Source organism: Lissotriton helveticus, chromosome 2_2 (assembly GCF_964261635.1).
Source record: "Lissotriton helveticus chromosome 2_2, aLisHel1.1, whole genome shotgun sequence".
Lineage (NCBI taxonomy): Eukaryota > Metazoa > Chordata > Amphibia > Caudata > Salamandridae > Lissotriton > Lissotriton helveticus.
The window spans coordinates 328,814,583-328,842,429 of NC_136060.1; the positions used below are offsets into that span (position 1 = coordinate 328,814,583).

The window sequence follows — 27,847 nt, forward strand, 5'->3', positions numbered from 1 at the left end:
TTCAGGCAATGGCTCATCCTTAATGTCAGGTCTTGGTTTGGGACAATACTCCAGAACATCCAAACACTTATGATCAACTTCATTTTTCGCCTCCACATCCATGACATCAGGTAACAATGTAGAAGGATTCACATTTACACATTGTGTTATTGTCACATTATCTGCACCCAAAATTACCTTTTCATTCTTGGTCATCCTGTTATTTGTAAGGAACTGTGTTTTGTCCTAGTGAGGAGAATTTCCACTGAATGAGGTACATATACCTTCACAGGGTATCCCATCACTATGCCTTCACTCTGTTCCAAACTCACACTTGAGGCAGCTACTGCTTTCAGACATCCTGGCAATGCCTTAGCAACTGGATCCAATACAGCTGAGAAATATGCAGTTGGCTTTCTCAACTTCCCATGTCTCTGAATTAGAACTGATAGTGCACATCCCTCTCGTTCACTACAATACAGTTCAAACTCTTTCTCATAATCAGGTATACCCAATGCTGGTGCTTCACACAGACTGGTTTTCAGTTGTTCAAAGGCCTCCATTTCTGCCTTGTTTAGCACTATGGGGTCTCTTACATCTGCTCTTGGCAATCTCTGCAATAGCTTTGCTATCAGGGAAAATCCACTGATCAATTGTCGACAATAATCTACCATTCCTAGGAACATTCTCACCTGTTTCTGAGTTTTAGGAGGTTTCATTCCCTGTATCATTCTGATTCTTTCTATGGTGACTTGTCTGACTCCTTGGGCAATTTTGTGACCTAGATACTGTACTTCTTTCTGACAGAATTGTAATTTTGATGGTGACACCTTATGTCCTCCTTCTGCCAAATGATTCAGTAACCAATGGTATCTGAAACACATGCATCTTTGGTTCTTGATGGTACCAACAGGTCATCAATATATTGAACCAATACTTAATTTCGAGGCATGTTCAAACACTCCAATGACTTCTTTAACAGCTGATTAAAGATGGAGGGACTCTCAGTATACCCCTGAGGAATTTGGCACCATGCCGAAATATGGTCTCCAAACCGGAATGCAAATATTGGCTGACGATCAGGGTGTAACGGAACTGTAAAGAATGCATTACATAGGTCAATGACTGTACACCATTTTGCATCATGTGGAATTTGGTACAGGATCACTGCTGGATTTGGCATAACAGGACAGCATGGGACAACAATTTTATTAACTTTTCGTAAATCCTGTACTATCCTAAATGTTCCATTAGGCTTCTTCAATCCCATTATAGGTGAATTACATGGACTGTTTATTATTTCTCTCAAAAATCCCTGTTCAATCATTCAGTCATTCCTTCAATTATTTCTGCTGTCAATTTATATTGAGGAATATGTGGGTAGCTCACTCCTTCCTTTACAGATACTTTCACAGGATCCACACCTGTAATTAATCCAATATCTTCTCCTGTGAAATCCCACACCTCTTCCTTGACTGTCTCTTTTAATTCACCAGGTATCTTTTCTTTGTCAAATACAGGAAACATGCTATTTTGTTCTGAATCTATCAGTGACATGGTCATTTTATACAATCTATCTTCATCTGGAGTTCAATGCCATCTGGTGAAAAATAAATGGCACAGTTCATCTTGCACAGTATGTCCCTTCCAAGAAGGTTAACGGGACTACTGTCACACACTACAAATCAATGCATATCTTTGAAATTGCCAATTTCAACCTCAACTATTCAATTTATTTTATTATGATTTTGGCTCTCGTAAGAGGGCCACATAAAAGTGTACAAATTTCCAGACATATCAGTTACATAAACACAAGAAACTAGTAACCAACATAAAACATATGCCATTTACAAACCCTAAAATAAATGCAATACTAATTGAAAAACCCTAGGGAAAATACAATGCTAACATGTGCCATGAGAATATACAGAATCAAACCCACAAAAACACCTCCCAGAACTCATTAATAAATAACAAGGAAGCCCTTAAAAAAATTAAAAATGTAAAAACAAAACATTTCGTTGGGAGGGCAGTAAAGTGCAGACAGGAAACCGTTCAGTGTAAGTATACCCAAACGAAGACAGATAGATTTTAGCCATCTGCCGCGCAGTTTACGAAGTGCAGGGCAGATCAGTAACACATGCATACAGTCCTGAATGTTCACTTTACATAGGTTGCACAGAGGAGATGAACCATTCCATTTAGATAACAATTGGTTAAGAGGTATTAAATCATAGCGTAGGAGAAACCAGAACCTGCGTATGCCATGAGGAAGGGACCATGAAACATAGGGTTGAGGTCGTCTCAACTGATACGAATCAAGGAGGTGAACTACATGGCTTTTTCCACAAATTAATTTTAAATCAGAGCGAAAACATAGGTCCCATGAAGCTGCTTTCAGCACCGATTTCAACTGTGATGGTGAATACAGGAAAAGCGTAGTTTCATCTAAATTTAGCAAAGATACAGCTTTTCTAAAATTACAGACAAGTTGAGAAAACTCCTTAAAATTACCCAACAATTCATTTCTGACGAGGGCTCTCATTGTACCTACTTCAGCTCTAGCAAGGCAAGCCACCCATCTTACCAGGGCACATACTCCCTGGGCCCAACTACTCCTAAGGCCGAAATCGAGTCTACAGGCTGCCAGCGAGCACGCAGTGTTTAAGGAAGAGAGAGATCTTAGAAGCTTCCCCTCGATCTTATGGCAAAAGTCCCATTTTCCCATATCAATTAATTCAATACCATATAATATTGTAGCGGGGATTTTGGATCTAAATACTTCCAATAAAATAGGAAAGTGCAGTTTCCCCGTTGCATGGTACAGGGCATTCAAACCTTTGCCATGGGCCAGAGCTTTGCGTGTACACTGCTCAATATGGAGCTTCTCACTCAAGTTAGCTGTAACAATTTTCCCTAGAAAAGTGTAAAACTTTACCACCTCCAGTTTTTGATCCCCAATGAACCAACCATAATCAACAGAACGGCACCTCTTCCTGCCAGCTATGCACATGACTTTACTTTTACTAATGTTAATCTTCATGGCATGAGCTACCGCAAACGAATGCAAAGCATGAAGCCGATTTGCTAAACCTTTAGGTGTTAGGTCAAGGATGAGAACATCATCGGCGTACATCATGCATGAAATTGGAGCCCCCCCAACCACCGGGGGAAAGCCCTCTCCGGCGGCCAAGGCAGCCGGAAGGTCTGCCGTATATAAGGAGAACAAAAGGGGAGCCAGTAAACAGCCTTGTTTAAGGCCATTCGAAGTTTTAATTGTACCGGATAACCCCCTTTCGCCCCCCATCAAAACCTTGCACCAGGTCTCTGTGTGTAGCGCCTTCACCAACTCCAACAAATAGTGTGGGAGCCTGAACGCTGCCAATTTTCTCCACAGCGTTCCACGATCAACTTTATCGAACGCCGTGGAGAAATCAATAAAGGCAGCGTACACAACGCCACCTCTCACCTGCACGTATTTATTTGTTACCACCTGAAGGGCTGTAAGATTGTCCAGCGTACCGTGATTCCTACGGAAACCAGTCTGTTCCAATGGCAAAGTATTGTTCTCCTCCACCCAGTCGGAGAGGTATGTCAAAATACATTTCGCAAATACCTTTCCGACGGAGTCGAGAAGTGCCATCAGGCGATAGTTACCAGGACTATCCCTGGAACCCTTCTTAAAGATAGGGACCAGGATACTTCCCCTCCAGGAGGGTGGTACCGTTTTAGACAAAAAACACGCCCTAAAAAGTGGATACAGGATTTTACTCCACCTTACAGGATCGGATTTCAGGACCGTCATGGGTAGTTCATCTGGGCCCATTGCCCCAGAGACGCGCATAGTTTTTATCGCCGACTCGATTTCTTTTTCAGCGGGGCAAATACAAAGGCCCAAAGAAGTGACACCGCTGTCGAAATCATTACAGGTGGGAGCACCCTTTGTAATATCCATAATCAAGCTCCCATTCCCTGAATAGAGATCTTGAATATAGGCGGTCCAAACATTTTCCGCAATAGCGATAGGGGAAGGGCTTATATGAGAGCCACACCCCCTACCGATTATTGCCCAAAATTCTCTGATCCTGCCATGCAGAACTGCCTCCCTCAGACTAATCCATACTTTATCCTCCCCTTCCTTTTTTATTTTTTGCCGGAGTCTACTTCTCTTTCTTTTTAACCTGGAAATTTCTTTTCCACGGTCTCTAAGTCTATCAAGATATTGTTCACGGACCAATTTGTTTATTTCCACATTCAAGCTACGCAAAATGCTAGGAACTACTTCTCCGTTTTTGGGACAGGGCATTTTCTTTCTTTTTGCATACGAGGTAATTTTACGCATAAATTCCGCAAAATAAGCCATTTCATTACCGCGCCACTCATCTAAAGATAATAGTGTATGGGCTAAGAAATCCTGCACCTCATTAATGGCAGAAGGATTCCAGAAACACCGTCCAGAAGAAACGTGGAAAGCCACATCCCTACCGTGCATAGACCACGATGCGGTTGTCACTGGTTTTAAAGAAAAAGTTACCAGCAATATGCTATGATCACTTAAAGGGGTATCTATGACCTTAAGGTCCAGAATAGAAGGGAACAAACCATAGTCCGTGACTACATAATCCAGAATAGAAGACCCAAAGGGAGACTTATGAGTAAATTTAGCAGGCACATCCGACGGTAATCTCCCATTTAATATGAGCCCGTCGACGGCCGCTAATTCATTTAGCAAAATCTTCCCACGTTTATTTGTCACTAATTTATCAGGGAACAGTGACTGAGGAATAAAATAAGCCTCTTCCCTAGGTATATTCCTAAAGAGTTCCAAACTAACATTGGAGATTTTGGAATTCAGGTCCCCCACCAGCAAAATTTCCGGAGGAGACGGAACATTTTTAATCAAAACTATATATTGGAATACCTGCGATAAAATCTTATTAAAACTCTCATCAGGAGGGATATAAACATTCAAAATCACAATGGGGGATTTTATACCATTGTTCAACAAATTATCAATGGTTATAGCATGGAACAATTTGCTTGGATCAATATAGTGAGAAAATCTCCATTGCCATTTATTTAAAAGTAAACAAGCAATGCCCCCCCTAGCATGGCCTTTCTTTGAAGGGACCGCGGGCACTTCCAGGGCATAATAGTCCTTTGAAATCTTCAACGTATTGATACACCACGTTTCCTGTAGGCAGATCACATCAGCACCCAGGGAATATAAAAACTCAAGTTTCTCTGGGCTATTGTGGATCCCTGCCGCATTCCAGGAAATAATATTAAATGAGGTGTTAAAGATGTTGAAACAACCTGGGGTTATCTTTGGTTCTTGTAGATAGGGCGCTTTGAAGCCAGTTCCACCGATTATTGTCCTCAGACATAAAAGAATTCTGAGACAGCGGAAGTGGCTTTACTTGGGAGACCGCACGTTTTCCCTTAGATACCCAAATCCTCAGGTCTGTAAAGGCGGAGGCTGCACCACTTATCTCTGCTCCTCTAAGTAACTCCCCAGAAAGCAGGTTTGTATTTTCACGATTAAAAATCGGGAGAATATCAATACCTGAACGTTGAAAATACTCAGCTTGCCCTAATATCAAGTTTACAATGATGGGTGAATAAAATTTGACCCTGATACTTGTTACCTTTACTTCACCAAAAAGAGTAACTAGCTCTATATCTCTAGTTTGGATATGACGGAGACTTTCTATCTCAAAAAAACGTTTAAGGAGCCAAGACCTATTTAAGGGCAAGTCCCCGTCAAAAAGAGGTAAGAAGTCTAACTCAAGAGTTTCCACTGGAGTTTTTACAGCTGTTACCGGGCAATCCGGGCCATGGCGATCTCCCCTCTCAGCAACTACTAAGAAAGGAGAGGCCAGAGGATTCAAAGCCCCCGATGGATGTTGGATGGAACCAACGATCCCAGTCGAGAGTGACAGGCTGGGAGGGAGAGTCCCCCTTTGTGGAAGACCATCCAAAGATGTTAATGGACACATTTCACTTTCCACATTAAAAAAGGTAGAAATGGGGAGGTTCGCTTCCATCTCGACATTCACATTAGTGGGTAGAAAAGACGGATCTACAACAGACAGTTCTTTCTCCGGGGTAGTCAGAGAATTTCGAAAAATTATCCGACGTTGCCTTTTCTTCTTGTATTTCCTCAAAGGTTTCTTTTTATTCCCCTTATTCTTTCAACCTCAACTAGTTCAGTGAGGGATATCTTAATCTGCCTATTCGCTACACCTACTACTTGGATGAAGTCTCCTGAGAGCGTAAGATTATGAACTTCTACTGATCTAACAGTAGAACGGGTAGCACCTGTGTCCACTAGTAAAGTCACATTTACACCATTCACCTTTCCATTCACAAAAGGACCAGATTAATCTACCTCTAGAGTTGTGCTAAGTACGCACTCTTCTCCCTCTCCTATGCACCGTAAATAACTTTCATCTGACTCATTCCCATCTTCCTTCATCCAATACTGTGTACTCCCATTCACTCTAGGTGATCTTGTTACCTGTTTTCCTCCAAAGAATCCTGTCTCTGCACTGTATTTCTGTAGATTTACACTGTGTGGAAGAGGTGGTGGTGGCGGCACCTGACTCTGTGGGTAACTACCTGTTGCTGTAGCGATGACTGCTGATTTACCTCATTCTGTACCTGTGGATTCAATGATGTATTTTCGGGATTAACTCTTGGTGGCAACTTACACTCGTTCTTCCAATGCCCTAGCCTGCCGCAATTGTGACATGGAAACTTTTTCTTCGCCTCTTCTAAATTACCCATTCCTTTTCCTTTATTTAGGTTCCCTCTCATTTTCGCCTGACTTCCATCATGACTTTTGTTCTCTAATTGAGCTACTTGATGTTCAGCCACTTTCACTTGTGCCCGCATGGCTTTCTCTTTAAGCTTTCTTTGCTTAATTTCAATCTCATCGCTACAATATTTTACATGCCTCATCACTTCATCAACAGAGCATGACTGCCAACCCATCAAATTATGTTTAATCATATCTCCTATCTCTGGTCTTAATCCAAAGACAAATCGATACACAAAATGACTCATGTCCTATTCGCTCAACTCCTCATTGCCACTGTACTGCTTAAACACTAACAACAATCTTTCATAAAATGAATCTACTGATTCTTTGGGTTCTTGCAATGTCCTGTCAATCTTTACACAATCTGTTTCTTTTGGAGGTATTTTGTTCTTCAAGAATATTATTATTACCTGCTCATATTTCCGCGTTACCTCAGGTCCTGGAGCACCTGTTTTAACATCTCTTGGATACTCTGCTTTTGGCCAATCCACAGTAATTTTGCATTCTAACCATAAATCTGCTGGTACTACTATGTCAAACAACCCGTCTAAATCTTCCGATAACACTTTTGAGACCTTTACAAATCGATCCACTTGTCGGTACCACTCCACTGGTTTCTCTCGTAACCTAGGGAAATCATTTAAAAATGACATAATATATTCTGTCTAGTCCAGGGAACATGCACATACCCTCCTCCTGGTATTCCTCTCATAGGAAATTAATTCGCTATAGGCTCTTTTGTCTAACTGGAAACGCTAATGATGTTTTGTCATTGATTTCTTCCCTTTTCTTTGTCCATTTACTCTTCCACCGTGCCACATCTCCCCACTTCCTCAACAACACAATCAATTATTTTATCTGAGTTAATCTTCCGGCAGTATTCATATTGTCAATATCTTTTTCAGGAAAAAAATCTACTCTGTAAGGCTTTTGCAATATTTTAATCTTTGCAAAGTCTACATCAAGTTCATTTGCCAGTCCCTCTAATCGGTCATGCAGGTTTTTAGCTCTCCATGTAATGCTTTTACACATGAACAGTAATTCATCATCTTGGTGGGCTTTTAAGCTATATGTTCCAATTGTTCTGTAGTGTAGTTCCTATATTCCCAATAGGCTCTGCGCATTGGAATAACACAAACAATAGTTTAGACGTAGGACTGAGGTCATCTAGGTCTCTACTGAATATGTTAAACTTAATTAGGTATGCCAGCTCGCTCAGAGGTCACTAGAAACTTTCTCGAATGAACAGAAAGGAGTTAACTTTCTTGATTAGACAAGAAGGGATTAGTTTCTGACAACCGCATAAACATGACAACTTTGCTCCCTCCAGAACAAGTAGTATATCTCTAGAGTCTTGTGAAAACAATAGACTGTTATTTCACTCAGTAAATCGTGCATACTTAGTTTCACCAGGAGTGCAGAGAAATAGAGAGACGGGCGTTTTCAATAAAAGTTGTTATTTATTGAGCAGTCCTCTTGCTCATGCAAGAGAAGTGAATTGCCACAATTGCAATACTTATCATGAAGTAAAGTGCGTACAGTAAAAGGAGTATTATAAAATAATACTGTAAAAGCATTGATATGGTTTCTGAGCCATATGATACTTAAAACGGATAAAATATATACATACATAAAATCATTGACTAAACGTACTCAACTGGTGCTTCTAAGATACGCCTCCCCCGGTGTACCTGACCTAGCCTAATACATGGGAAGGAGTAAGTAAGTTGCAGTTTAAGTTAAGTTAGTTTTTTGCCAAGAATCTGCATCAAGACTTCTCTAAGGATCTAATCAGCTCCGTACCTTGGTTTTAGAATGAAGGAGGTCTTGTATCTCTTTCTCAGGACTCCATCTCCCAGCAACCCACAAGGGTGACTGGAAACACCCGAGCTGGATTTCTCAGCAGGAGAAAAGACAGCGCCTCTCTCAGTGCGTCAAATGGGAGGGTCGGCTTCCTTTGGCACTCGCATCAGCTGGGCGTCGGGCAAGTAGATAGCCGCTCTGCTCCAAACCACCGTGTGTTTGCTTAAGGCAACGTTGGTATATTTATACCTAGAAGGTGCCGGGTTTGACATACGGTTGGACATAAGACGTCACTAAGAACTTACAGTTCTTTCTGGACTCCAGGAGTTCTTGTGCAAATCAAAACAAAAGCAGGGGGAATTCCCGGGCTGCTGGAGGCTTGGTTTGTTTAAAGAACGCGTTGTACTTTCTAGGAGTCTATGGGAGTAGCCTTGCCGTATTTGGACTGCATTGGCTATGACTAAATATGGACATGATTCTTATGCCTTTATAACGATATGTTTTGTTATAACCACATAAGGGCATGAATCGGGAATATTTAATTAGGGTCCTAGATACATTCACAACAGTTCCAATTATTAATTCTTCCATGTCGATTTTCATTCTGACCACATCTAACACTTTAGGTTCTTGATCCTTTAATTAACGTTTTAAGCCAATCACTTAATTCCTTTTCTGTCGGTCCTATAGGAGTTTGTGATAAATCAATGTTCTCTACACTTCTTTCGGGTGTTGCAGAATCTGACTCCGCACCCGTTGGAAACTTGTATGGGAGACTTTGATTAAAGGTCAAATCAGGCGGCGTCATCTGACTAGTATGCCTAACGTCAGATAGATCTGGATAAACCTTTTCTCTTACTTTTTGTAAACTTTGTTTCAAAGGGATAGTTAATGATGGTTCTTTTATTTTCTGATTTTCGAACACTGGAATCACAGGACCTATTGTTACTGGGACAGTCACAGTTTCTATATTTTTAGTGAGTGCCTGTATCTTTTCAGTTAATTCATTAGTAGATCGCACATATTCGGACGTACTTGGGTTGCCTTCAAATCTCCTTTCTGCTCTTTCCATACTACCTCTAATCTCACAATATTGTCTTGGAGTACCAGTAAATCTGGTTTCCATAGATGGGGCATTAGAATCATATCTCAATTCCTCCCTCTCGGTACTGTCTTTACTTTCAGAAAATCGTTTTGGTGTACCAGTAAGTCTGATCTCAATTGGTGGGGCATTTGGAGTCACTGCTACAGTACTCTGTTTATATGGAGGGGGTGTTCTATTTAATATCTCCTCCAAAACTTCATCCTCTGTCTCACCATCCCCATAATATTTTTCTCTGATTCCCCATTATTCCTCTTTTCTGTACACTTCTGTCCTACCATTTCATCAACTGTTCTTACCGGATACATTCCATCACACATATCAGCATTTCTACTTCATGAGTCGTTCCCCACAAACCTCTCAATCCACCTCTAGGTCCTCTGAACTCCTCAAATCTTTCTCGCTCCAATTCATGCATCTCATCTCCCCACTGGGTCAATGCCTCAAACTGAGTTGGTCTAGGTCTCGGTTCAAGCTTAGTCATTTTCTCTCTCAAATTTCGTAATACAGCAGTACTAAAAGAACCTACTTCTGGAAATACCAACACTCCATCATTCTTAGTGTATCTAGCCCAATTCTCTAACCATATGCAGGTATTATAGCCATATTTTGTCATCATGTACGATGCAGGCGTTTTAGGTGGAGGAAGCAATTTTCCCTCTCTGGTAACTATTTCCTTGTCCTTCTTAAACATGTTCTTCAATTTCTTAAACCATGAAGGTTTTTCTCTTTCTTCTCCAAAATAGAACTCCATTTTTCGATTGTTTCCCGACTTTCAAACAATCGCGCACTCTTTCACAAACTACTTCGCTACACCAACTTATCACAGCGTGGTTCACACTAACGCACCAATCAGAACAGAATACGTTCCAATCGTTTTCAACCAATGCTTACACAGCTTTTGCTAGCGTACCAATCGGCGCTTACTTCGTTCTAGTCACATGGACCAATCCCAGCGCGACACCTCTAACGTCAGCCCTGCTCCGGCTTCTGCAGCTCCGGCTGACCCCTCCTTTACACATTTTATCGGCACACTATATGACAACTTTATACATTTAAACCCGGTTAGTAACCACATGAAACATTTCCATTTGTCTGTTTCCCTAAAACCAAAGTGATAGTTCCCTCAATTTTAGAAAGAATTCTGTATTTTCCAGTAGACAGCGCTTACCTCTTCTCTACCACAGAATTTTAGTTCGCCGATAAAGTAGCACTTACCTCTACCTTACCCTTCTCTCAAGCTCCAGTAACAACTCTACTACTCTCTTAGGGCTAAGTTTTAATCAGAGTACATTTGACTCCTATGCTTAGAGCCAAGATTTTACAGGTGTCCTTCGCTATCCATTCACCACTTACATACGGTAAAGTTCCTAACTTGTAATACACGACGATATTACTATTTTGAAACAGACTATGTAATGTGCAACTTACTTGCCACACTTTCCTCTTCCTAAGCAGAGTAACCAGAAGCCTCACAATTCCGACTACACATAACGTAATACAGACTCAACATATAATGTTAGTCATCATTTCTGTGTATCAAAACTCTATATACATTACCCTGCTAAATCTATACATTACCTGTCCAAGTTAACCTATAGCAACCAGACTCCTTCTACCAAGAAAAACTGGTCCAGCTCTGCTTTAAAACAACCCTCCAAACCATCACTATATATCCTAGGAGCTATCACACTTTACTCGTCGGTGGGGCCCATGACACCGCAAGTCACTCATTCATACAAATCACCCTGCTCCCAAGATCAGTGAAAACCAGAGGATGAGCTGCTGGAATAGCGGAGTGTCCTACTTCATCTATTTAGTCTAAATTCTGCACATTATATATATATATATATATATATATATATATATATATATATATATATATATATATATGCATTTTATTAGATCTTACCATGGTTTTAATTCTCGAGAAAACATTCAAGACACAACCACTGTTTGGCCAATGGATCAGCTAGTAAAAGTTAACTAATGGACAACAAGACCAGCTTAATTCTCCATTTCTTAAATTTTTATTTTACATTTTTTATATCTCCTAGCATGACCGTACTTTATTAAACCTTCAGTTCGAATTCAATTAAACATTTTATTAATTCACCTAAATAAAGAGAAAATTAAATTCAAACAGTTTACATTTATTAGCAGACAAGTTCAGAAAAATAAGTCAAAGACATATTATCAATCTTCTCGGCAATAGAAATCAGGATTAGAACAGCAGAGTTCCCAAAAACAGCATGTCGTGGTGCGAAAAGTAATTCAAAAGCAAGCTTTTTTCTCTCTTCCAAACAACCTCTTTTATACCCTTTTCCTAACTATCTAACTAAAATTTGTAACTTTTAGGGTCTGCATTCAATTTGCATTGGTCCACTCAAGGGTTGTAAGAGGATAACCTCATCTCCTCATTTTCCGTATTTCCACCTAGTCATAATTCGAAGCACAATAAAGTCCCAATTGTTCGTTATTGCATTCTTTCACCCTTGTCCTTTAACTTGTCACTTCTCTGTACTTTCCCAGGCTCACAACACGGACATCTTAACTTGGCACCATTCTGCTCTTCAGGCCACTCTGAACTTGACACCAGCCGCACAGGCACAGACTGCTTGCACCTCTCTCGAGCACAGTTGTGCATGCGTAGAAAGACATTCTTGCAAACCCTCCATGTTTTACTAGGCCGCATGGGCCATAGCCGGAACTATCACAGAAACAAACACAATTAAATGTTAGATTTCTAAGTAAAACCCTTCTGTTTACATCCCCCATTCTATGTTCACCCTGTTATTCGTTACCTAGCTCAAAAGCCACATAGATGCATTGTTTTCTTACTGTTCTCCGTCATTTCTGCCACAGTTATACTTTTAAGAAGCATACATGCATAGCCTTTCGTTTAGATTATAGCATTTCCGCACTATATTAGTAAAACAGTTTCACATAATTAATGGATTAAGGTTTGCAACACAGGCAAATTAGTATCCCACATGTATTTGTGTGTGTGCTTTCTATTCTACGTTGGTTAATTTAAAACCACACGATTAATACATATTACAGTTATGGGAAGGTGACTTCATGAGACTTATACCAAATTTTTTGTTTTCACCCTCTCTCCATCAGCAGCACTCACAAACAAGCAAGAAATAAATTGACACCGGCATCCAATGAAGTTCATAAAAAATGCCCACATATTTGACACAGAAACTTAAATTTATGAGGTTTCTTGCAACGGGCTCTTCCTTGCCGAGGCTCCCAGGTGAAAGGGTGATACATCCGTGAGGCCCAGGGTGGGCGAGCAGTCTCGGCTCCTCCAACAAGGTAATGCAACTGGTGCTCATGTAAAACGCTCTTATATCATCCGGCCGAGTTCACGCTATATAAAACGGCGAAATAAAATGGGGATCAGCAGCTACGTTATCCCCCATAGGAAAGGACAAAGATATACCAGCAATACATTGCCGTATTTAATAATTACCGTCACTGGCCTGAATTTATCATTGGGGCTGCTATGATACTGGCCTGGCAGCAACCTAGTGTCTTAGCAGCCTGGCACTTGTGTGCACTCCGCCACACATGATACAGCCCTTCCCGTACACATACACATGGGTGTCGGACTACCAAAAATTAAAGGCTCTTGATACTCTGATATCAACAACACAATACACTGACGCTGATGTGTGACATTATCACAATTGATCACACCTCGTTAGCAAAGTTGTGGCCTCGTGCACCACAGCCAAGGAGAGCCATGAGATACAGTCTTTCCCCATTGGCTTCGGCCACAAAAAAAACCTGCAGCCCCGTGCTACCTGCTCAAGCTAAGGGGCACAGTGCCACGGTGTCTCTGCAGGCACAGGCATAAACAACCTAAGTTGTTGGAGCCAAATTACCAGTGACATACCTGCCTGGAAGAACAGAAGGCGCCGTCTGATCCAAGTAAAGCAGCATACATGCACTTGTTCTTTGTTTATTTAGTGACAGCATAGAGTCGCAGTGTGGCCCACGGGACCTGTAGATGCAGGACTTGCAATTTTTTTTTTTGTTAATTTAAAGCAACAATTCGAACTGGCAGATCCGCAGGGGGAAACAGTATGGAAAGTGACGGGTGGGAGTGACCCGGGGAGAGGGTGGAACTAATGGGGCGGGAGGTTCGCCGTGGGAGCTGCATGTGTGCTGCTGCTAGCTCCCGCAGCAATACTCCATGGGAGTTTACGTGCGATAAAAGGTGGGACATGCACCCGCCATTAGCAATTTGTAGGCTAACATTTTTAAAGGACGCAGACAAAAGCCAGTCTAAAGTATGGGAGGAGTCAGACCTCCATAAACTACCTACAACTTTTGGTGGAGCCTATATAGTGCTTGCCTAACAGGGAAAGCGCTGTATAGGCTCCACCAAAAGATTTATGTTGAGTCAAGCCGAAACATGTTTCATGGAATACCGCCACTTCCACAGGGCTCTTGCACATAATTCAGATTCTCAAATCAGGCATCTCATTTAGCTTTTATAATTAGTTTGTTTCCATAAATTATCTCTTCCTCATTACAACGAAATACCTTCGCTATATGACGAATCATTCTAAATTATAGCCAAAATCTGCAAGTTGACCATATACATATTTCATCTCTCAAAATTGTTTACAGGTTTGACATTCAAACTCATCCTTAGTTGGAGTCCAACATATTATACACGGAACCATATCAGAACACTTGCATCATTTTAATTATGTTTCTTATAATAAAAAAACATTTTCAAAATGGCCGTTGTTGCATTACAATGCCTTCACGTGCTTTGGCGGCATTGGAAAAGTTCATCTTTTTTAGTAAACACATTCCAAGATGGCCTGTCCTGCATGCTGATATGTCGTGGCACATCGGTATACATTTTGGATTGTTTTTTTTTTTTTTCTCCTACCATTGCAAATAAGGTCTGTCAAAGCAAATATCTGTGCACTCCCCTTTGAAGGGAAATACTTTTTGACTTTGCCATTGATTGTTTCAGAGTCGTGGCTGGGCATTTTTAACTTCATAATTCTATACATATTGCTCTTTAATGCACGTATTGCTCTTCCTATTTACATGAAGTATTTTATGATTGATGTGCTCAAACATGTGTTTAAAATAAGTGGGTTAAGTGATTGACTTTTGTTTCAAAGACCAACTTAATTTTGTGGTGCAAGTACTCTAATATGGAAGAAGCGGCTAAGTACCGCATTACAGTCCACATAACTAAGTACCCAACAGCAATTAGCATTATTGGAAATATTTGTTGAGCTTTATCTCTGGCATAATATAATATTTGATGATCTCATGACTCTTGACTGTGTGGTTGCTAAACAAATAGGATTGATGTATTTATGAGAGACTAATATATTATATGTTCTTTTAGGATTTAGTAATTTCAGCAATTTAACAGAACATAAAAAGACACATACAACGGATAAAGTGTTTGTTTGTGATGAATGTGGAAAATCCTTCAATATGCATCAGAAGTTATTAAAGCATGGGATCAGACACAAGGGGGAGAGACCGTACAGCTGTTCATCTTGTGGTGAGTAGTGATATTTTCATGCATGAATAAACTTACAAACATAACAATCCTTCGTCAGTTTCATATTGCCTTATAGCCCGCCGTAGCGGGCTACACTGGCTATTAAAGGCCCGCTTCTGCGTAAAAGGTCCGAGCCGAAGGCGAGGGATTTTAACAAGGGACCGGGACTTTAATAGCCGCTATAGCCCTGCTACGAAGGACTATTAGAACATTCAGCCACTAGAGGGCAGGATGTTCTAAAAAAGTAAACAAAGGCTTTAGGTAGCGCGAGGGGATTGAAATCCCATCAGGCTCCCTGAAACCTTTGTTCACAGCCAGAGCTGTGAACAAAGAAGCATTGGAATGTTGAAGCTCCAGACTTATACCAGCCATTATAAGCGTGGAGCTACTCCATTGTTTTCAATGGAGCCCCCAACATTCCAATGTTCTAATGTTTATTAGAACATTGGAATGTTGGGAGCTCCATTGAAAACAATGGAGTGCTCCGGGCTTAAAATGGCTGGTATAAGCCTGGAGCTTCAACATCACAATGTGTCTTTGTTCACAGCTTGGCTGTGAACAAAGGCTTCAGGGAGCCCGAGGGGATTCCAATCCCCTCACGCTCCCATAAGGCTTTGTCTTGTTTTGTTAGAACATTCTGCCCTTCGTAGCTGGGCTATACCGGCTATTAACGTCCCTCTCCCTTGTTAAAGGCCCTCACCTTCAGCTCTGGCCTTTAACGCTGGAGAGAGCCTTTAATAGCCGGTATAGCCCTCTACAGTGGGCTATAAGGCTATATTATTTCCATGTTTGCATGTAAGCCTACCCAGAATAGGGTCCCAAGTTGTTTGATCTTTACCGTAAACATTTGCACAAATTTCCCAAATGCATTTGAAGCATGGTTTGGCTCAATAACATGATTTAATGATTGAAGCCAGGCCCTATTATCAGGTGGTTCCCAAATCTAATTTAAAAAGGCTTCCTACAGGAATTAGTGGTACAAACTCATGTGAGTAGCAACCACCTCTGCAGTCACTGGAGGTTTAGCTAATGCGCTCATTTCAAAGATACCAAAAAGGCCTTGGCTAAAGTCCGGCTTACCTTGAAAAAGTTTGAGGTCATATTACACTTTGTGTTCATAGTCCGTATGATTCTTAACACCGTATTTAATTTTGCTTGAATTTGGAGCCTTAAATTCCATTGTAACTCCTATGCAAGCTAAATTAGTGGCTCTACAGTGCAGACATTTTTAATTACCCCCTGGTAAATTAGAAGTAATTGATTGCTTAATAGTGTTCTCCATTCTCACAGTTTCCTATTCCCCCTACAAAAGGTAATATGAGCAATGTTCTCGCTTTGTTTTCTTTCCTCCTGTCTTCTTTAGGGGGGCACCCCCAAGTCTTGCCCTAACTGAGAATGTTAATGCCTTCTAAGATCAGCAGGCTAATAAAGTTATGTCCTCCTCACTGCTACTATGCGACATTCGTTAAAACCAGTTATCCAAATGTTAGGTAAGAGCCAGTATAGTGCAGCACAACCTGGAAATTGAGTAGAGTTTCCAGCCCATTTTCCATCTGTCAAGATGTCTATTTCTACTTCACTTCTCTTTTACACCTGAAATGCATTGTCCATCTGGCACTTCACATCCAGAATATCTTTTTGTCGAGCTTGACTTGTAAGGGGCAGGATGTGTCTATGGGGCTGTAGATATCTGGGCCGGTGGATAAACGAAGTTGCTTGCAAAGCCACTGTTAATCAACACAGACCCATCACAATCATTGGCAAGTCAGACAAGGCAGCCGTGTAGATTAATGATAGCTGTAGCAGGATATGAATACAATGTCTACTGACACAGAAAATCCCACTAGTGGTATGAAACGGAGGAGGTTCTGCAATGGCTGCTGAGCCATACAATCAAAGTGCACCGACTTTGGTGCAAAAAAGGCATACACTGTGCCTTAGATACAGCAGACAGTTTGCAACCAGATAAATGCATGTCTGGTACTCAGAAGTCATACCCGCTTTTAGGGTTCAGGCCAGAGATTTTATAAAATCTTTTAAACATGTCACTTGATGATGATGCAGCAAAATTACCAGCTTGGGTTTATTCTAAATATGTCAATACAAAGGGGAGGGACTAGGATAGGACAATATTTTACGGGGTCCAGTGTACTTGTCCTATAGACTAGTGACACAAAAGGGTGTACAAAAGTTCCCCGGGAAGAGTGACGGAAGGTGGTGTGTGTGCTGGTAAGTGGGGAGAATCCCCTAGTTGGAACTAGAACCCTCACACACCCAGCAAGCTAGGTGTCATGCTTCATCATATGGGCTCTGCTCCTCGTCAGACTGGCGCTGCAATGTCTGACGGGCTCCCGAAACCGGGGCTCTTTATCGGAGATCTTTTGTTCCCGCCATATGGTGCATGCGTGTGAGAGGGCCTGGGGAGTGTGGTCGTGACGTGAGTGCTAAATTAAAAAAGGTGAGTCAGTCCACACACTGAATTTATTCTCGTGGTAGACTCCCTTGGTTAAAAACGAAGGAAGGTGGTGTGGGAGGGGAGAGACAGTTACCCTAACACTCTTAGAGTAAACTGGACTACTACCCTCAATTATTGGTCAACATGTTTCTTGCCTGATGGCAATTCTTCAGGACCTAGTAAGATCGTACCACACAGTGAAAAATGTAGTGAAAATATATACAAAAGTGAAGGGTCAAAAACTTGCAGGTAGGTATACAACCTTAATTAGTCAGTAATACCAGAATGCAGGCCAGTCGGTCCTGCTGCAGTGTGAATACCTGTGGAAATGAGATGAAAGGCATTATACAGGATAACTGCATTGATGAAGTTTCACCCAGAGAAAAATAGTGAGCGCACACACACACACACTAACCGTGCTTGTTATAAAAACCCGAGCATAAATGTTTGTAAATACTGGCAAACCATCGATGTGATCAATTAGTCCAAGCCATACCATGCATCGGTCGGAAATGACACGAAGAAACAATTTTGTACTGTGCTTTAAAATCTGAGGAGTGTTAATTAGGTGACCTTACCCTCAACAGGTTCCCTGATGGACCTCTCAGTCTGCTCCCGTGGGACCGGCTGGGGAGGTATGGTACCTAGTTTACAGGAGACAGTGGTTGTTAATCGAGTGGGTAGTCTACTGAAATTATTGTTTGGAGTGCTGACATCCAGGTGTAGACTAGCCAAAACAAATACGAGACAAGGTAAGGTAGAGTACCTCCCTACGTGCCCTGAGCACTAGAGTCGTCCGGTGTGTCCCCCACTGCCTCAATCGGCCAGGGCTACATCGACCAACGGGGCGAGAGCGGCCACCCAGTCCAGCGCCCGCCGTCTGCGCGCCGCGCCCCAGACCCAGTGTCAGAGACACAGCGCGACCCGGCAGAGCAGCCAAGCAAAAGCGGCCGCGCCCGTCCTGCTTCACCAAAGAAGCACGCTGCACCGTCGTGCAGCGAGAACTACCCGGAGAGCCACACACTCAGGCTAATAAAGTTATGTCCTCCTCACTGCTACTATGCGACATTCGTTAAAACCAGTTATCCAAATGTTAGGTAAGAGCCAGTATAGTGCAGCACAACCTGGAAATTGAGTAGAGTTTCCAGCCCATTTTCCATCTGTCAAGATGTCTATTTCTACTTCACTTCTCTTTTACACCTGAAATGCATTGTCCATCTGGCACTTCACATCCAGAATATCTTTTTGTCGAGCTTGACTTGTAAGGGGCAGGATGTGTCTATGGGGCTGTAGATATCTGGGCCGGTGGATAAACGAAGTTGCTTGCAAAGCCACTGTTAATCAACACAGACCCATCACAATCATTGGCAAGTCAGACAAGGCAGCCGTGTAGATTAATGATAGCTGTAGCAGGATATGAATACAATGTCTACTGACACAGAAAATCCCACTAGTGGTTTGAAACGGAGGAGGTTCTGCAATGGCTGCTGAGCCATACAATCAAAGTGCACCGACTTTGGTGCAAAAAAGGCATACACTGTGCCTTAGATACAGCAGACAGTTTGCAACCAGATAAATGCATGTCTGGTACTCAGAAGTCATACCCGCTTTTAGGGTTCAGGCCAGAGATTTTATAAAATCTTTTAAACATGTCACTTGATGATGATGCAGCAAAATTACCAGCTTGGGTTTATTCTAAATATACCACACTCACCTGGGCCCATAAAACATTCATACAATCAGCTGCCAATCATTTTGGTGATCGGGAATTATATTTACCTTATAGTGAATTATACCTGTACACCATTTCATACAAATACCTTGTCACCTTAGTTCTCAATTTTCCTCTGGTCAATAGATCAGATTGTTAGCATAATGAATGACCACAGACTCGGGGAAGTTTTAAAACCTTTATCTATGCAATACTTTTGTGAGTCAAATACCAATTCATGGCAAACACCAAACTTTTCAAGAAGAAATAATGATCTAAGTAAAGACATTAAGACTTAGTAAAATCTCATGACTTGGGTACCTGGGATGGGTTGGAAAGGAAAACGGTACAAGGACATACCATACAGATTTATATTACCTAGTATGGTGTGAGGACCAACCCCTTGCCAAGGAGCTGGAAAAGGGACTCCCGAGTAGTCAGGAGCCAACAGTTCAGGACAGCTGCAGGACAGGACAGGTAACCTCTTCTAAGTGCAACACCTGCATTACACCCCTCTCTGGTGCTACTCTCCTTGATTCTTCCCCCTTCTGGATGGACAGATTTTTCTCCTTCAGCGATCTCTCTGGCTCTTCTTTCTCACCGTCTCTCCTCCTCGATTCTTCTGTCAGAGTTCTCGGACAGAGTTTCTGACCTCCTTGGCCTCTGGTGTCTTCTGCAGCAATGATGGGTCGGTGATAGGTCGGTGACAAGTCAGACAATCTAACTTACTGAGCCTACCTTAGTTATACTATTCTCAGTGTATGTAACACCACCCAATGTTTCAATATGCGTTTATTTCCTAATGATGATTAGACAATGGGATGGGGAGAGGTCATCACACCATACAAATGTAATGTAATTTTTGTAACGTTTACTGTTCTATGCTTCCTCCCCTTACTTATTTTCCCATGCTTTAATTCCCAAACCACACAGAATCAATTTCATCAACAATGCATGCAAAATTTTGTCGACTTCTTCCCCTCTTCGGGTCAAGAAGTGCTGTTCCCAGGTGCTTTTCTCCTTCAAGTGTCCTTGGCTTTGTTTCAATGTCACAATGCGGAGTTTGACAGAGTCGAGTATGGTTGCGCAAAGGAAGACAAGATGGCGATTTTCAGTCACCCTCAAGGCCCGAATACCAACTAATGATAAAGTAAAAGAATAACATGTTAGAATATGAATAAATGAATGCACTGTATACCACTTATTCCTACTCTAATTTCCTTAATTTATTTTAGCTATTGCATTAGCAGTTTAGTAAGACAATCGAGATTTAGTTTGAAGCGTAGCATGTGCATTAACATGTGAGATTCAAAGCGTCCATCTTTAATACTACTGCGCAGCTGCAAAGATTTCCCGCGAAAGACTTCATACTACATAGATGCAGTAGACGCATGCGCAGAAGATTCCCGTGTTTTTTGGCAGCCATATTAGACACTCGGATTACTTGTTAGTAAAGCACATTCAAAAGCTTCCCCTAGGTAAAGCAAATGTTGTGTAATGCAATTATTAGTATTTACAAAACATGTTGGTTAAATATTCGAGAGGATTGAATCCGAGCAAGTTTCTTTACGTAGGAAACCTTGCTCCATCAATGATGAACATCAATTTGAACCCAACTCAACCTAAGTTAGATGAGACCGAGAGCAGAAGGTGAAGCAGAGAACCTGGCTCTGGAGAAATATTGGCCTTCTAGATGCTAGAGGAAACACACGTATGTAAAATTTTGACCCAAACTGAGAAGAATCGCTCAATGCCTGATTGATGTGAAGGGGATGGTCGCAGACCAGACATTAGAATAAAGATACAGCCCCAACTTGAGAGTGACCCGAGCCTGATGTCTAGGGCGCCAGTGCCCAACCTGTGACATGATAGCCACTAGGGGGAGGAGGATCCTTTTCCCCTCATCCAAGGCGTTGGCTAATATGGTGCTGAAGGATAGATGCCACTGTTTATGAGAGGAGAAAGCAGACACTTAGAGGAGAGACATTGAGAATCGTGGCAGTGCAGCATGTGAATCAATCAGGTTTCTTATAATCTCGACTACCCACCTGTGAGGGTCTCAAGGCGCCGAGTGGGGAATCTGCGGTTCAGTCGAAGAGCCAGGTGTTAAGGTCCTTCCTGATTTGTGGCAGCAATAGTGATTGCCTGAGGTGTAGAGGGGAAAAAGCGTTTACAACAACGCTGTTGTCACAACGTAGTACTTTTACAACATGGTCGTTCCAACGACTGCATTGTTAGTACGCAATACCTTTACATCACAAGTCATTAGAACGACTTGCTGTAGGGGGCGCTAATGTGTTGGAGATGAAATCCAACACCTTTCCTGCTGTTGCGCAAACTGAGGTAGGAATAGAAAATAATACTATTCCTAAGTCCAGCACACCCCCTACATCTAAGTCGTTGTAATGACTTGCGATGTAAAGGTATTGCCTACTTACGCGGTCGTTGTAACGACCACGTTGTAATAATACGTGATATAATAGCATGCGGTGTAACATGCTATATTCGGCGTGGAGACAGGGAGTTCCAGGTCATCATAGCGAGGTAGTAAGAGGACCTTCCTCCAGAAGTGGTCTTGCAAATCCAGGGCCAGTTGAGCAGAGATGCCTGGTAGGAGTGTAGAAGGAGAGGAGGTGTTTGAGGTATGCAGTTCCGGCATTGTGGAGACCTTTGTAGGCATGCGTGAGGAGCTTAAAGTAGCCAGTGAAGGTCTCAGGTGGCATGGGTGACTGTTTTCCTGGACTCACTGGGAATCCGCTTGAAGATCTTATGAAGCATGCGGAGCATGTAGAAGCAGGTGTTACCAAACAGCGTTGATTTGGTGGTTCATTAAGAGCGAGGAGTCCAGGATAATGCAGAGGTTTTGTGCGTGTTCTGTGGGTGTGTGGGGTGCACTCCTGTTCTACTTCTCCAACTGTTATATCAGTGTACTCTTGTGTTGCATGCAGACAGGGATGAGGATCTGCCTGAATCCCTGAAACTAATAAAGCGTATATTCAGGATTTTGCCTGAAAACCCTATTTGCACTGCTCTATGTATTTAACATACAATGTCAACAATTTCATCATTTGTTCACCAGTGAAAAAAACTGCAAAGGGTCAGAGCTATGCGAGACCAGCACTAAACATCACTGTTAACGTAAGCCTATCTTCTTTTAATCCCTGTGTGTTGGGTTCTGGGATGTGATCCATACACCTCCCACATAGGCGATTATGAATCACCTCTAACCAAAAAACACACTTGACCCCGCACCAGAGTGAGCAAGTGTATGGTATTTATATTTATGTCCTAGTACATCAAGGCACAACAGAAAACACAATATAACATTAAGTAGCTTCCCAAATGATAAAAATAAGCAATCTCAGAGACTTGATTGAAGATATTTCATTCTTTTTATTCAGAGACACTTTATTTATTTAAAATATCACAGAATTGCTTGCCGCCAACGCGTTTCATCCCTCCTGGGACTTCTTGAGGGCTGGAAGCAATTTATAAAAACACAATATTTACAAAATATATGCAATAAAAGAACATGTTCAAGTATACAAAATCAGTGTAATTCATTATTCACCTTTTTTAAGTGGAACAGGTATTGCCTATCAATGGGGGTGGGGTCGCACACTACTCACACACCGGCGGTGTCGCCCCTAAGGACTCTGGTCAATGTAGTAAAGTGTTCGCGATGCATCATCTTTCGATCTTCTGCTATCTTCGCTGTCTTCGCCATCCCTGGACACGTGTTTCGGGGTATCACCCCTCTTCAGCAGGGATAGGCCGTGTACTGGGGTTGCCGATGGCTGCCAATATCTGCCAGGTATATTACCACTCAGGCGCGTAGGTGCTGAATCCCAGGCTCGTCAGACCGCTGCTCACGAGAGCTTTAAAGTTACAAATGGGGGTGGGGTCGCACACTACTCACACATGAAACACGTGTCCAGGGATTGCGAAGACAGCGAAGATAGCAGAAGATCGAAAGATGATGCATCGCGAACACTTTACTACATTGACCAGAGTCCTTAGGGGCGACACCGCCGGTGTGTGAGTAGTGTGCGACCCCACCCCCATTTGTAACTTTAAAGCTCCTGTGAGCAGTGGGCTGACGAGCCTGGGATCCTGCACCTACGCGCCTGAGTGGTACTATACCTGGCAGATATTGGCAGCCATCGGCAACCCCAGTACACGGCCTATCCCTGCTGACGAGGGGTGATACCCCGAAACACGTGTCCAGGGATGGCGAAGACAGCGAAGATAGCAGAAGATCGAAAGATGATGCATCGCGAACACTTTACTACATTGACCAGAGTCCTTAGGGGCGACACCGCCGGTGTGTGAGTAGTGTGCGACCCCACCCCCATTTGTAACGTTAAAGCTCCCGTGAGCAGTGGGCTGACGAGCCTGGGATCCCGCACCTACGCGCCTGAGTGGTACTATACCTGGCAGATATTGGCAGCCATAGGCAGCCCCAGTACACGGCCTATCCCTGCTGACGAGGGGTGATACCCCGAAACACGTGTCCAGGGATGGCGAAGATAGCAGAAGATCGAAAGATGATGCATCGCAAACACTTTACTACATTGACCAGAGTCCTTAGGGGCGACACCGCCGGTGTGTGAGTAGTGTGCGACCCCACCCCCATTTGTAACTTTAAAGCTCCCGTGAGCAGTGGGCTGACGAGCCTGGGATCCCGCACCTACGCGCCTGAGTGGTACTATACCTGGCAGATATTGGCAGCCATCGGCAACCCCAGTACACGGCCTATCCCTGCTGACGAGGGGTGATACCCCGAAACACGTGTCCAGGGATGGCGAAGACAGCGAAGATAGCAGAAGATCGAAAGATGATGCATCGCGAACACTTTACTACATTGACCAGAGTCCTTAGGGGCGACACCGCCGGTGTGTGAGTAGTGTGCGACCCCACCCCCATTTGTAACTTTAAAGCTCCCGTGAGCAGTGGGCTGGCGAGCCTGGGATCCCGCACCTACGCGCCTGAGTGGTACTATACCTGGCAGATACTGGCAGCCATCGGCAACCCCAGTACACGGCCTATCCCTGCTGACGAGGGGTGATACCCCGAAACACGTGTCCAGGGATGGCGAAGACAGCGAAGATAGCAGAAGATCGAAAGATGATGCATCGCGAACACTTTACTACATTGACCAGAGTCCTTAGGGGCGACACCGCCGGTGTGTGAGTAGTGTGCGACCCCACCCCCATTTGTACCTTTAAAGCTCCCGTGAGCAGTGGGCTGACGAGCCTGGGATCCCGCACCTACGCGCCTGAGTGGTACTATACCTGGCAGATATTGGCAGCCATCGGCAACCCCAGTACACGGCCTATCCCTGCTGACGAGGGGTGATACCCCGAAACACGTGTCCAGGGATGGCGAAGACAGCGAAGATAGCAGAAGATCGAAAGATGATGCATCGCGAACACTTTACTACATTGACCAGAGTCCTTTCGAGGCGACACCGCCGGTGTGTGAGTAGTGTGCGACCCCACCCGCATTTGTAACTTTAAAGCTCCCGTGAGCAGTGGGCTGATGAGCCTGGGATCCCGCACCTACGCGTCTGAGTGGTACTATACCTGGCAGATATTGGCAGCCATCGGCAAACCCAGTACACGGCCTATCCCTGCTGACGAGGGGTGATACCCCGAAACACGTGTCCAGGGATGGCGAAGATAGCAGAAGATCGAAAGATGATGCATTGCGAACACTTTACTAAATTGACCAGAGTCCTTAGGGGCGACACCGCCGGTGTGTGAGTAGTGTGCGACCCCACCCCCATTTGTAACTTTAAAGCTCCCGTGAGCAGTGGGCTGACGAGCCTGGGATCCCGCACCTACGCGCCTGAGTGGTACTATAACTGGCAGATATTGGCAGCCATCGGCAACCCCAGTACACGGCCTATTCCTGCTGACGAGGGGTGATACCCCGAAACACGTGTCCAGGGATGGCGAAGACAGCGAAGATAGCAGAAGATCGAAAGATGATGCATCGCAAACACTTTACTACATTGACCAGAGTCCTTAGGGGCGACACCGCCGGTGTGTGAGTAGTGTGCGACCCCACCCCCATTTGTACCTTTAAAGCTCCCGTGAGCAGTGGGCTGACGAGCCTGGGATCCCGCACCTACGCGCCTGAGTGGTACTATACCTGGCAGATATTGGCCGCCATCGGCAACCCCAGTACACGGCCTATCCCTGCTAACGAGGGGTGATACCCCGAAACACGTGTCCAGGGATGGCGAAGACAGCGAAGATAGCAGAAGATCGAAAGATGATGCATCGCGAACACTTTACTACATTGACTAGAGTCCTTAGGGGCGACACCGCCGGTGTGTGAGTAGTGTGCGACCCCACCCCCATTTGTAACTTTAAAGCTCCCGTGAGCAGTGGGCTGACGAGCCTGGGATCCCGCACCTACGCGCCTGAGTGGTACTATACCTGGCAGATATTGGCAGCCATCGGCAACCCCAGTACACGGCCTATCCCTGCTGACGAGGGGTGATACCCCGAAACACGTGTCCAGGGATGGCGAAGACAGCGAAGATAGCAGAAGATCGAAAGATGATGCATCGCGAACACTTTACTACATTGACCAGAGTCCTTAGGGGCGACACCGCCGGTGTGTGAGTAGTGTGCGACCCCACCCCCATTTGTACCTTTAAAGCTCCCGTGAGCAGTGGGCTGACGAGCCTGGGATCCCGCACCTACGCGCCTGAGTGGTACTATACCTGGCAGATATTGGCAGCCATCGGCAACCCCAGTACACGGCCTATCCCTGCTGACGAGGGGTGATACCCCGAAACACGTGTCCAGGGATGGCGAAGACAGCGAAGATAGCAGAAGATCGAAAGATGATGCATCGCGAACACTTTACTACATTGACCAGAGTCCTTTCGAGGCGACACCGCCGGTGTGTGAGTAGTGTGCGACCCCACCCGCATTTGTAACTTTAAAGCTCCCGTGAGCAGTGGGCTGATGAGCCTGGGATCCCGCACCTACGCGTCTGAGTGGTACTATACCTGGCAGATATTGGCAGCCATCGGCAAACCCAGTACACGGCCTATCCCTGCTGACGAGGGGTGATACCCCGAAACACGTGTCCAGGGATGGCGAAGATAGCAGAAGATCGAAAGATGATGCATTGCGAACACTTTACTAAATTGACCAGAGTCCTTAGGGGCGACACCGCCGGTGTGTGAGTAGTGTGCGACCCCACCCCCATTTGTAACTTTAAAGCTCCCGTGAGCAGTGGGCTGACGAGCCTGGGATCCCGCACCTACGCGCCTGAGTGGTACTATAACTGGCAGATATTGGCAGCCATCGGCAACCCCAGTACACGGCCTATTCCTGCTGACGAGGGGTGATACCCCGAAACACGTGTCCAGGGATGGCGAAGACAGCGAAGATAGCAGAAGATCGAAAGATGATGCATCGCAAACACTTTACTACATTGACCAGAGTCCTTAGGGGCGACACCGCCGGTGTGTGAGTAGTGTGCGACCCCACCCCCATTTGTACCTTTAAAGCTCCCGTGAGCAGTGGGCTGACGAGCCTGGGATCCCGCACCTACGCGCCTGAGTGGTACTATACCTGGCAGATATTGGCCGCCATCGGCAACCCCAGTACACGGCCTATCCCTGCTAACGAGGGGTGATACCCCGAAACACGTGTCCAGGGATGGCGAAGACAGCGAAGATAGCAGAAGATCGAAAGATGATGCATCGCGAACACTTTACTACATTGACTAGAGTCCTTAGGGGCGACACCGCCGGTGTGTGAGTAGTGTGCGACCCCACCCCCATTTGTAACTTTAAAGCTCCCGTGAGCAGTGGGCTGACGAGCCTGGGATCCCGCACCTACGCGCCTGAGTGGTACTATACCTGGCAGATATTGGCAGCCATCGGCAACCCCAGTACACGGCCTATCCCTGCTGACGAGGGGTGATACCCCGAAACACGTGTCCAGGGATGGCGAAGACAGCGAAGATAGCAGAAGATCGAAAGATGATGCATCGCGAACACTTTACTACATTGACCAGAGTCCTTTCGAGGCGACACCGCCGGTGTGTGAGTAGTGTGCGACCCCACCCGCATTTGTAACTTTAAAGCTCCCGTGAGCAGTGGGCTGATGAGCCTGGGATCCCGCACCTACGCGTCTGAGTGGTACTATACCTGGCAGATATTGGCAGCCATCGGCAACCCCAGTACACGGCCTATCCCTGCTGACGAGGGGTGATACCCCGAAACACGTGTCCAGGGATGGCGAAGATAGCAGAAGATCGAAAGATGATGCATTGCGAACACTTTACTAAATTGACCAGAGTCCTTAGGGGCGACACCGCCGGTGTGTGAGTAGTGTGCGACCCCACCCCCATTTGTAACTTTAAAGCTCCCGTGAGCAGTGGGCTGACGA

General features: G+C 44.2%; 1 protein-coding gene across 1 annotated transcript in view; it reads left to right on the top strand.

Moving 5' to 3' along the window:
• Positions 1-27,847, top strand: part of ZBTB49 (zinc finger and BTB domain containing 49) — a 201,524-nt gene that overhangs the window by 146,111 nt on the left and 27,566 nt on the right. Inside the window, exon 7 of the mRNA XM_078678479.1 lies at positions 15,100-15,261. Coding sequence (XP_078534605.1) covers positions 15,100-15,261 — 162 coding nt within the window. The remainder of the gene's footprint in view (positions 1-15,099; positions 15,262-27,847) is intronic.